Genomic DNA, 12,410 nt, shown 5'->3' on the forward strand with positions numbered 1-12,410 from the left:
GGAATCAAAAGGCAACTTTGGTTGAATATTTAGCCATGATCTCATTCTTTAGATGATGTAACTTCTACAAGATGTACAAGCAACATAGAATAATCCTATTTAGAGACTGCATTGGATAGCCTCATTTTATTTTCTTACAGATTTTCTAAAATCTGTCACTGTTTCCTCTCCCTTTTGTTTCCATGTACATCACAGATCAGAGACTCATGATGCATCAATGAAGAAGCTCATCACATGTATCTATTTTGAATTTGTGCTGTTAGCTTTGACTTTACTGAACTGAACTGGACAGTGAGCAGAGAAAGGTGTTAGAACATCTCTGGTAAGGCAAATCAATAGATCTAAAAGGAAACTGTCTTCTCCCTTTTCAGCAATACTTAATAAAAACAGCCCTTTTCTGAATTTCCCTTCATTACAGTAACATGCACATAGCTAGTGGAGATATTTTTCAGTTTATATATATATACCTGCTGAAAAGCTCTCTCTGCTTGACGATCAGCATCTATAACTTGTTTCTCAAGCTGCTGCATCTGTAGATACATAAAAAATTATAGTAAAATAGCACTGCTGCCTTCTGCCTGTTGCCAGAAATACCACAGTGAAACATATTTTCATGGTCTATTCTGAAAAAGGAAAAGACAGGTTGTGGGCAAGAGCATACAAAAATAAATAAAAGGATGAACAGTGTGTCCGAAGATAATTAATCATTATGGCCGTATTAAAATATTGTTAAGATTCTTCCACAGAAAAAAAAGATTAATACAACTTTTCTTCACAGTATAATCTTGTGGGTGCTATATGACATACTGCTTTTTTTCCTTGCGGCCAAGAGTAGAAACCTCTTTGACAACTGCCCTGAAACTTTCCTCATGCAGGCTTCAAAAGTGCTGAGTTCCTTCATGTCTTTCCAAAACTGGCAAGAATGAAGAATACTTGGCACATTATACAGTTGGGCCATTAATTCTTCTGAAGGAGACAAATTTATCTTTGGGGAGGAATTGTGGTATGAGGCCTGTCCCACACTCCTCCACCCTCGGTGTGAAAGAAGGGGCCTGCGGCAGAAGAAACATAGTCCACTCAGGTGCTTAATGGAAAAAAACATGTGAAAGGTCACAGAGCAAATGGATGAAGACAGAGACCAGCACAACACAGAGGAGCGCAGGTCACTTCTGAGCAGTGAGAAACCATGATCTATTATGTACTTTATAATGATGCCAAATAAATCATAGGCTCAGCCTTTGCCCTGGGCCTCGGAAAGCCCTTGCATTTTAGATGATTTATTTTGAAGGCTTTTCCAACAATATGGAATAGAAGAGGCCAGAGAGAAATACTTAGTTTACATTTCGTGAAGAGCTCTCTAGTCTGATTTTGGTGAATAACACAATTATGACTTCTTTAAAAAGTAAACTGTGGTTTGAAATAACACTAGAAAGTCCATAAGGTATTCCATAACTTAAGGACTTCCTGGTTCTCAGGAAATACCTAGCAAAGACCTCAGTTCATCTGAAGAGGATGAGACATCAAATAATTACCCCTGGGATACTCAGAATTCAGCTTAAAAATTGTTCGTAGAAAAGTGCGTGATACAAATAATGCAAATGAAACCCATTTATTCCTTCTCCAGTTTATTGCTTGGTTTTAAAATAATCAGTTTCATTCTGTCCTGTTTGTACTTGATTTCTGGCATCTTTCAGTTTCTTTTTCACTCTCTTTCTCTTCCCAATTATGTTGTCAATCACATGAAACAGTTTTGTGTACTTTTAGCACCTCATACCCACAAGGACACAGAACCATCATCTTCTATAAATTAAAAACTGAAAATGGAGGAAATGAGTTTTCATTAACATAAAAAAATCTGTGACTGACCTTCCGCTACTTTCTCATACAATAGAAAAACCCACAGTCCACATCATAATACTGCAACACACCATTGATACAAGAGCAACAACCATCTCACAATACACATGGTTACGTTCGGTGAGTTGTTTTGCAAGGTCTCTTCTAAGGAAAGGATCATCCCAGTCACTCATGTACTAGCAGTCCAGACAGACGGACAGGGAGATGAGCCTGCTTTGTTCCTTTCTGGTCACAGAGATTTCATTTCATATTTGTACAACCTCACGTTGAGATTTTGAGTTAAATTTTTAGAATTTTAAGTTCTAAGGTTGCTCTCCATCTGTCTTTTTGGGTTTAAAAGACTGATTTTAATATAGCTTTTTAGACATTTCTTTTTCGGGGAGTTAAGGATTCAGAAATTGAGGTTACTTCTGAATGTATGGTCAGCTAACATTTCACTGCAGTAAAAGCCCTATGCTAAACCAAGCAGAAGTGCAGTTATTATATCAATAACGAACATTGTTAATGCTCTATAATATTATGACAGGAAAGTCCTTCATATATTTATAATGTGACATTTGTTGCTGATGAGTAGCAAGTTGTTCATCAGTTTTCACAGCCAAACAACCTGTAAATGTACCTCCTTCCCACAGCGCTAATTGGCAATTTATTTATGTCCTGCAAGTAAAATTAATTTCAGCTGTAAGGTTGTAGCAGAAACATACCAGATTTAATAAATGGAAATAAAACCTGGAAACACCACTTGCCAGGTGCACTGAGCTCCAACCTGAAAACAGCCAGTCCCTCCAGCAGCATCTCATGATCCCTGAACCACAATACAAGCATTAAGCAGTTGTGCTGCTCTTCTACACAACATTTGAGCTCTGGATAATACAGGGCACTACAGACCTACGTTCCTTCCACGTTTCTGCACTGAAACTGCACAATGCACCTCTTGCCAGGAACATACACTGTTGCACAGGACCAGGAACATAATGATTTGTTCATGTAGACTACTGGGACAAATAATATTAATTTAAATAAAGCTGTTGCTAAGTTGAATGTAAATCTAGGAGCCAAAAGAGCTGAGAGAATATTTACCAAGAAAAATAGCAGTCAGAGATTAAAAATGGAAGAACAAGGCTTATTTTTGTTTCTTTAAGAGTTAACTATTCCAAGGAGATATGCTATGAAGCTTTGCATGATCTCACAATACAGATACGTCAATTGCTTCCTGGCAACAGCTAAATCTGAGATTTGGAAAATTTCTAAATGGTCTTCAATTTATTTTAGGAGGCTCCTGTTAAAAAAAAAAAAGGCACTCTGTTATTCAGCAAGAATGGAATACCATAGTTACCAAACACCAGCACTTCTATTGCAGTTAAATTGGCCAGCATTTTGATTATTTGATGCTACATAACAATTGCTGGGTAAGTCCTGATTTTCCCTTTATTTAGAGTATATATAGGTTTGTTTTGCAGTGTCTATTGTAACAATAAAAAAAAGTAAAAAATATATTTTTTTCCAGTTTGCATAAATATTCTCTAACCAATACACAAAATGGTTTTGCCTGAAAAATTAGATTTACATCTATAGTCTTGAGTGCTTTGCAACTCTATAGGCCTGTGAAGTTAAAGAGAAAAAAATATTGCTTTAGGATACTCTGAAGGTTATCAAAGACTGGAACTAGTTCTAAGGGAAGGATTTCTCTTCGCAAAGGAAAACTAACATTAAACCTTCTTCTTAAGTTAATAAGATGCTTCCTAACAATGATATCAGCATTACTGAGGGAGAGAGAAGGTGAAAATATGTGACGAGACTAATAGCTAATTGTTTAAATCAGAAGTCGTGCTTTGAACTCCTCAAGAACAAAATGCAGCGGTAAATTCTGTTTACCCAGTGGCTTTTGAGAGACCTTTAGACCATGGATAGATAGCTTAAGATCCTCAAATTATTTAAAAAAAAAAAAAAGGCAAATGATACCTAAACTTAACCTCATGATGGAAGTGGCAGGTAACTGCAGCCATATCCACACTTGGAGGCAAAGGTCAGCGTGCCTTCCACCTGCAGAACAAAGAACTCTTACCTGTAGCTGCAACTGGAATGTTGATGAGCAACTCCGACTTTATACAGAAAATGATGTGAAAACCAGAAAAATCTGCTGAATTAGACCTCTGTCCCACCAGCTTATTTCTGTATTCATCTATATATATCAGCTCTTGGCTAGACATTTCTTGAGTGAACTACAGTCTGCAAAGTACGAGCAGACATCAAGTCGGCTTCCCAGGAGAAACATGGAGGGCCAGCACATCACTGGTAACATTTGGCATATGAAGTATATTTAAGCTTAATTTTCTATCATGTCTTGAAAGAGAGAACTTGAAAAAATGCCCCAGTTCAACAAGCCTCTTGTAAGGAATATTCTTGTCACACCCATCTATGGTTGGTGCAGGCTCCTTCCGAAATTCGTTAAGGATTCAGAGGTGTCCTGGCATAATCTATACTGGCTTTGGTTTTACAAGCTTAAATATAAACATTAAACGTTTTAGGCACATAAGCAAGAAATGCCCACGTTCTGACTAAAGAACAATATCAACACAGATACAGAAGAAAAGACTGCTACTTTAACCTGCACTTTCTCCTTTTCTGTTTAAGTGAAAAATTCCTCTTATAAACATGCTAGTGCACGCTGCATCAATTATCTGAATTACGGAAAATAATATCTATTGTTAGAAACAGATTTGTTTTTAAACTTAGTAGGAAATAACCACTCTACATCTGACACTCATCAAACCGAGCTATTTTTGTTCAAACAATGAACAGAGAAATGCCACATGTGAATAAATACTGAATGCTTTGAAGAAACATGGCAGCAATAAAACCAAAGAGGTGTACTGCCTTGGAGGTCTGGACACTGAAGCACAACACAAAGTCACAGGGAAATTTTTACAATACGAAAGCAAATCATATAGCGATTCTTTCTCAAAGTTCACCTGGAAGTTTCTGAACTGTATTCAGAAATGTTCAGCATATATTGTTGTGCAAGTAAAGAAATTTTCATTTTATTAAAACATGTATTGCATGAAATCACCAAAGGGTATAAATTCAAAAGTCATCACTCATAACTTTCACAAATACTCCCTCTGTATGCATATGTATATATACTTTTCCATTTATATACATATATACATACAGATCATTGTTCCTGTAATGTGCATTAGAAATTACAGCACTGAATTGTTAACGTTCCTGATATTTGAAATAGTTATTTAATAATTTCAAAGGGTTTTTTAAAATAAAATTGTTGTAGTTATTTCCTTTTTGAGATCTGAAAATATATGTTATTTATGGGAACAAAAATCTCATTTTTTATCCAAGCCAATTTTCAACATAATAGCTTGTTCCATTCACATTTAAAATTTACATTATAATCAGTGAATAATACACTGTCTCCTCATTTTTAATATTATAAACAGCACAGTTGTATCATGTAGACTTTTTGGAAATCCTTTTCAAATAAATACAGGAAAAAACCAGGACCATTAATGAATGAAAAGCATCACTGCTCTGTAAGCCTGTCAAATGATGCTGATAATAGGTCAGAGTTTTCAAAAATGAAAAATGAGATAAAACTTGATGTTTCTGAAGCAGAAATACAGCCTGTCTAGTGATGAAGTGCAGAACTTCCAGTGACTTGAGAACGGTATGTTTAGAGTCTGCTTCTTTCCTTGCATTTCAATTTTTCAATTCCTCCTCATCTGAAAAAAGGCCCAGACCATCTGTGGTTGAAAAACAGCAGTCCACATAAAAAGTAGTAAATCTGTCCATTTCTTCATTTAGTGAGCACCACAGAGGACCTACCGAAACCGAAGAAACATGGGGATATGTTTGCTTCCATAAATAAACAAACAGGAGAAGAAGTGAGGGATAAACACACGTTTCAAAGGTGCAAGCAGAGATAAACAGGTGATGAATAAACATAGGCTGAAAATTCGAAGACCCTCATTTTCCACATCGACTAAAAAAGATTTTGGAACTGCCTTCTAATAGAAGCTATAAAGGCAAAAGATCTGACTTCTTATTTGGCGCTTGATAAGTTTATAAATGGTTTGAAGAATATGCATGCCAGCTATTCCAGAGCACTGCATGTGACCAGATTTCCTACAGATTTGGTTCTGTATTCCTATGTTTAAACCCAAATATTTCAACAAATCTCTGCATTTCCTTAAAAAAAGAGCCAGTGCTGCTTACAAGCCAGTCGCCTGTTTGTCAGTGGCTTTGATGACCACCAGTTTTCATGTTTTAAAATATGCCATGCCCGAACTATACATGTATAAAGCCTTGCATACATTTTTTAGTTAAAAGCAATGGTAAAACTGTTTTAGAAGCATGACTTTTTACACAAAGGTCCTTCTTCTGGTGACTTAGCTTAGGAAAACACAGTAATATTCCTCCTATGTCCGTAACTCAGTTATTAAAAAAGCTGACTGGGTATGTTCCATCCATATTTTCAAGCATTATTCCTCTGTCTTGACACTGATTTCTCTTCTACTTATTATGAATCCTTCATAAGGACAGTGTTAAATCTTCATAAACTACAACAAACTTTAAAATATGACCTGACCAATTAAGCCACATAGACAAAACACCTAAAAAATAGAGATGTAAAATCAAGATATTAATATTTCACAGGAAAAATAAACAAGAAGGTAATTTTTAAAGAAGGAATTAACACATCTTGGGTCAGACAGACTTTGTTATTTACTGGATGATTTATTTTTTATACCAAAGGCAACACCATGAGACGACTTATCTTTTATAAAACAGCTTTGCATTTCAACTGATTCATACAAGTCCATTTTGTCTCATAAATTGAGGAAGTGATACTTCAGACCTACATATATTTATAAAATTAAATACACCTTAAGTAAAATATGAAATTGAATACTTTGGCACAAAAAGCTTTTCCCTATAACAAGATGAAACCTATAAAAATAATTCTCAATGGTGTGGATTTAGTCATCAAAATGAAGAACTGCTTTCTGAACCCAGGCTTCTTTTTGTCATAGATCTCCCCAAAAGGGCTAAGTAAGTGCTAAATGAGCTAAGCCTGAGTCTTAAAAGGGCTCAAATATTCCTTGGGCTACTCACAGATCAGTCATGGTGAACTTTCTTCACTATTTTACTGGTTCATAGTATCTGGAATTATACCGTTTGTTATTATTTCCTCCGCTAAAAAAAATCTTTAGATTAATTAGTTATCTGGCTTAAATCCCCAAAGCTGCAGCCTTATTTCTCCTTCATATCCCACCTGAATGCCTACCCAGGTTATTGCCACTGCAAAACTCAACTTAGGGATCGCAACCTGGCAGCTCATAAGCTGACACTTTTCAGTGCCCTTCCATTTCATCCTTCTCCCATCTTCTCCATTGTAGTATCAATTAAAAGGTAAAAGGCCACAATCCTTGTCATGAGCAAGAAGTGTTAACTGTTCCTCAACAAATTTGCCATCTAACGAAAACCTCCTCATTTTATCTCTTTCTGTGTCAAGACCATTTGCCACAGGGATTCTCTCTTTTATCTGCCTCAGTCGTAGTCAGAAATATGGAGCGTAAAAGCAATTTGGATCTTTGATGCCAACTTTATATACATATGTGTATATGCATACACACACACACACTTGCTGCTTGTGAAGGTGGCTGGTAGTTCTGCAGTCTCAACGTGCAGAGTCACAATCCCATCCACTTCTAACTACAGCAGCTTCTGACACTGCTCTCCTAGTTAGGCCAAAGGTTACTTCTTAATTGCAAGTCTCACTTAACTCTCCTTTTTAGCTCTTCAGCTCATCCGCCTGAGCTCTGTTTAGCACTGAAGCCTTTCCTTGGAACAAAATGAAACCTACCAAAATTATCAGTCTCCATCTGCTCAGTTTCCAAAATGATCAGGCTCAAAATTTTTATCAGTCTCCATGAGATGAGACCAGTTTTACCACTAAGTCATATTTTACTTCTTTCAAGTTCTTTTCAATATTTAAACATGATTTTAAGAATAATTATTCAGTTCAAAAGGCTTTTCTAGTGCTCGTTAAATGTGTGAAAAGTACATATGAACAAGCAATCGTTCACATTTCAGCTGAGTTCATTATAGTAAAATCAATTATTTTTTTCTGGAAATTATATAAACTGAAAATATGGAACAGAAAGGCCTTCCAGAACTAGTAGTTTAGGACAGCTGCCAGTAAATATACAGTCTTAAAAAAAGTTAAATTCAGCAGCGGGATTTGGGCAGGCAGTGTAGCGAAGGTCGAATCAGCAACATGTAATGCTGGCTGGGTAATTGTGTTTTTCCCAGTGTCAGTCATAGAACTTTCCTAAGCCTGGTAAAAATACTAGGAATGTTCACTCTTTCTGGCTTCTTTTCCAACTCCCACCTTGTCTTGATGGTTAAGTTGCAGAGACATAATCAAATACAAATTATGTAGACTACCACTCTAGCACAAACAGACATTATTATAACATTCCAAATCTTGAAAGAAGTTACAATACTGTTTAGCAAGATGGAAGAATGCACCAAAGCACTTTGGCAAGGCAAAGAAAGAGAAGTCTCACATGCTGCTCAAAACAAACAGAGAAATGTGTCAACAACTGATTGTTCATCTGTATTAAAAGGCAGCTGCCTGCTTTGTTTTGTTTTGCTCATTCTACTACGACTGTGGAAATCCTGCTAATTCTGTCTTGCTGAATTGCCAGTTCTGGTTAGAGCCACAACATGAACATCTGAAATAAGAGGCCTTTATGCCGTGCCACTGCCTGAGAGGTGATGGCTTAAGAATCAAAGGCGCCAGTCACTGCCAAAGTTTAAAATACCGAAAACTTGACTGAAACTGAATTTATTCATGAAATTAAAGTGTATAGGACACCTAGGAAACACAGATGGTAAAGGAGCAAGAGATTCCAGAAATACAGGTAAGCAGCATCATGCAGTTTGAAGATGTGACAAACAGATATTTAAAGCCTGAAAATACTCTCTGAGGGAATGAAAATTCAGTGCACTATTTCTAAGTGCAAAAATAGTTCCCTCCATGAGAAATGGGGGGGGGGGGGGGGGGAAAGTCTTGTAGCTCCTACAAGTGAAATGCTAAACAAATCTTAGATTCACTGAAGATCTTCCCAACTATCACAGCTTCCACAACTTCCATCGACTTCCCCATCCCAGGTGGGCAGGACCGGGACAGATGCCCTTGTCTCCACAGCACCAGAGGGACCATATTCATCCCCCTGCCTCACAGCACAGGCTGCACTCTTCATGCCATTACCCGCCCTGGTCTCTACAAAAACAACTGATTTATTGCTTCCTGAGTTCTTTTTCTTCTTCCCTGCCCCCCACCCACCCCTCCATATTCAGCCTCCTCAGAAAGAATGTGCGTTTAACGTGTACAAAAACAATGAAACAAAAAAACCCCCACCCACTGTTATAAAAAGGCATGGCATAATCTTAATAATAGACATGGGATAAAACTGAAGTTATAGGACAAAACGTATAGTTATTAAAAAAGCGTAAACAAAACCAAGACTCTAACCATATAAGCTTTTAACTTTTATTCTCTTTAACTCTCCTTGTTTTCTCCTGTTTGTATCTCCCTAACAGCATCTGAATTGTTTTCCATGACAAGAAGTTTTTTAAGAGCAACTGAAATATGAAAAATAACTTTCATTTGAATAATTTTGGTACTATGGTATTTTGCTTCCTTTTACTTTAACCTTCAAAATCCTTTGAATGCAAATGGAAATATTCATTGTGCTTTTTTACAATTTTCAAATTGGCAATCACTGCACAAGTCTAATGTGTTATGGACTTTTCCTCTGAAAACATTAATCTTTAAACTGTAATGCCACAGATAACAACACACCGCATCTGCTTCATTTTGAAATGTCAAATGACATACCATAAATATGCCTGCAAAATGAATAAAATACACTGGGGCACAGATTTAGCTGTTGGTTTGGAAGACAAAGTCAGGAATGTGTTACACTTTGGAATATATTGGAAATATTGGAATATATTGGAAATATTCAGTTTTCATAATCTGTACAGAAAGTATGCATATTATTGCGTATGTCATGTACACAATCAGTTGTCAGCTGAGCATGTATGCAGAGAATATCCAAATGGAAGGTTAAAAGCAAACAAGTCGATACATATATGAAAATAATCCTCTCTCTTAATCATTTATATTTGTTGAAAATCACTCCCCAGCACTGGAGGCGTTCATGTGAGTGTTAAGTATTACTGGACAGACCATAATGCAACATTTGGGATAGTGCCAAATTCAGTCCTTATGTCGTCTGACGAAAAAGAAATTCAGAGCAGGCTGCCCAAGAAGAAGTTTAACACAGCTATGTAGTCCTACTAAAATAATTTTTTAATGACAGGAAAAACATTAACTTTATAGCTGATGTTGCACATATATTTTATGTGAAAAAATGTACTTACTACGAAAAGAATGAGGGACACCAGCTTTTCCTATAACAAGAAATTCTAGCCAGGAGCTAAACTTGCAGTAGAATACTGTAATCTTTTATTCAACGACAGCTTTTTAGTAGACTCTTCACATACGTAAGACTCAAGCTGCATTAAAATAAAAGCTGCTACTTAAAACTCAGTTCCACGGCCATCCTAAATTTGGCATACTAGGGATGCTTTCTACATCATTCCTTAAATTCCTGTAAAGACCTCTCCCACTTACAGCAGCAGCTTCTGCTTAAAACTCCAACAAGGTCTCTTTCTTTGCATGTTACATTTATAAATATAGACTCTTGGCAAAATGAAAGCAAATAAAAAACCCAAACAAACAAGAGGGAATTGATAGGTTTTCTGAAAACATTGTATAAACCTTTGCTCCTCTGTCTTCTCCTCATGTTCACTACAAAATTGAAGTTCTGGTAGCCATACTGCTGAAATGCACTTGTAATGCAAATTTCTCAAACTCCTCAGCCACTGCGGTTCAAGGATGAGTATTTGCTGGACTTACAAAACCCAGCAAATAGGTGGGGTTTTTGTGGCTTTCCTGTGTTTTTTTTTCTTTTTAGAACACATATCTTAGAAGAATATAAGGAAGAATTCCCATGTTGATCATCTATTTGCAGGAGCCTTATTAAATAAAATGACTTTGCAAAGGTCTTTGATTTCCAGTGTATAGGTAACGTATCTCACTGCCCAAATATATTTACAGAAGGACACAGGTCACAAATATTGAAAACGGACAGATTCAAGCAAACCCTTATTAAAATCTGGTTTTAGACTAAGTTATACAGCAAATATAAAGGGAAAAGCCCAATGGCTGTTTCTGAAGAAGTCATCCAGATAGGGTAATAGGATGTGAACTCCTCTTCCCAATCCACTCTCTTGAAGACATACCTCTCAAATGCACACAGAGGAGGAAGGCTGGAGAATTATACCACTGATTCACTCCTCCTACCTTCCTGTAGAGACCACCTGTTTTGTCACAGTATCACTCTCGCTCTATTTTCTACAACAATTACATAGTTTAATTCCCATTAGGGCTTTATGTCTGTCACACCATAGCAGTGTGATTTCTGTTGCTATTTTGAAGTAGAACACTGTCTAGTGCTATTGTTCCACGTTTTAGTACACATTTCATAGCACAGAGATGATTGTAAACAAAACCACACATCAAGGCCTATGCTAATCAAAGTAAGAGGGAGAATTATTTGTGTGCTTTGCAGTTTTGTTTCATTTATAACAGGTAACAAATCTAGAAAGTGCCTATAAAGGGTGACATCAGCTCTGTTCTCCTCTTGTCATTAGTATGAGGATGCCCTTGAGTACTGGCTGATCAGGTCTTCATTATTCACTTTGTATTTCCCAAATATATTTTTGTGTAACAATTCCTTGTGGTTTAATTTCAAACTGGTGCAAGTATATATTTCTTTTACAAATACTGAGAATTGTTTCTATAATTTCAAAAATCTAAATATGTGAAAAATAAGTACAGGTTTGTTACAAATGAAACCAACATGGAAGTAAATACACCTGAGACCTTAGTGCCCATTTTGAAAACTGTTGGGTTTGAATTGTGCAAGGCTCATAAATTTGCAGATGAATATATAGTCTAATTTTGTTGAGCTCTGACCGGTCTCTGATGCACGGCTCAACTGAATTACAGTTTATGAATGAAGAATTCAGATTAAAAAGTCAAAGTGACAAACTCATCATTTTTCACGAAGTCTGCTAATGCCCTGCTCTGGAGAGTAATATATCACATTATCCTAACTGAATACTTGTTGAACCAATATTTACTTCCAGTAAACACTTTGCTTTTTCTAAAATTTCCGAGAAAGCTAAGACAAACTGAAACAAGAGTGCAGTAACACGAGTTCTGAAGATTCTGCTATCTATTTTGCAGTCATGTTTCTCACAGGTCAGAGAGAATAAGCACTTTTCCTTTGAATGCTTTGTTTCAGGCACAGTGCTGAAGATTTCTGATTTTATCCTTATTCTGTTTTCTTTTTAAATGCGGACTTCTGAAATTATATGACTACGCATACATTTCT

The 12,410-nt window shown here is 36.4% G+C and overlaps 1 protein-coding gene across 4 annotated transcripts in view; it reads right to left on the reverse strand.

Annotated features, from left to right (window-relative positions):
- PLEKHH2 (pleckstrin homology, MyTH4 and FERM domain containing H2) overlaps positions 1–12,410 on the reverse strand; it is a 56,339-nt gene that overhangs the window by 37,754 nt on the left and 6,175 nt on the right. For all 4 annotated transcript variants that reach the window (XM_065058299.1, XM_065058297.1, XM_065058298.1 and 1 more), the window contains exon 3: positions 468–530. In XM_065058299.1, coding sequence (XP_064914371.1) covers positions 468–530 — 63 coding nt within the window. The remainder of the gene's footprint in view (positions 1–467; positions 531–12,410) is intronic.

The sequence above is a fragment of the Columba livia genome, chromosome 3, assembly GCF_036013475.1.
Source record: "Columba livia isolate bColLiv1 breed racing homer chromosome 3, bColLiv1.pat.W.v2, whole genome shotgun sequence".
Lineage (NCBI taxonomy): Eukaryota > Metazoa > Chordata > Aves > Columbiformes > Columbidae > Columba > Columba livia.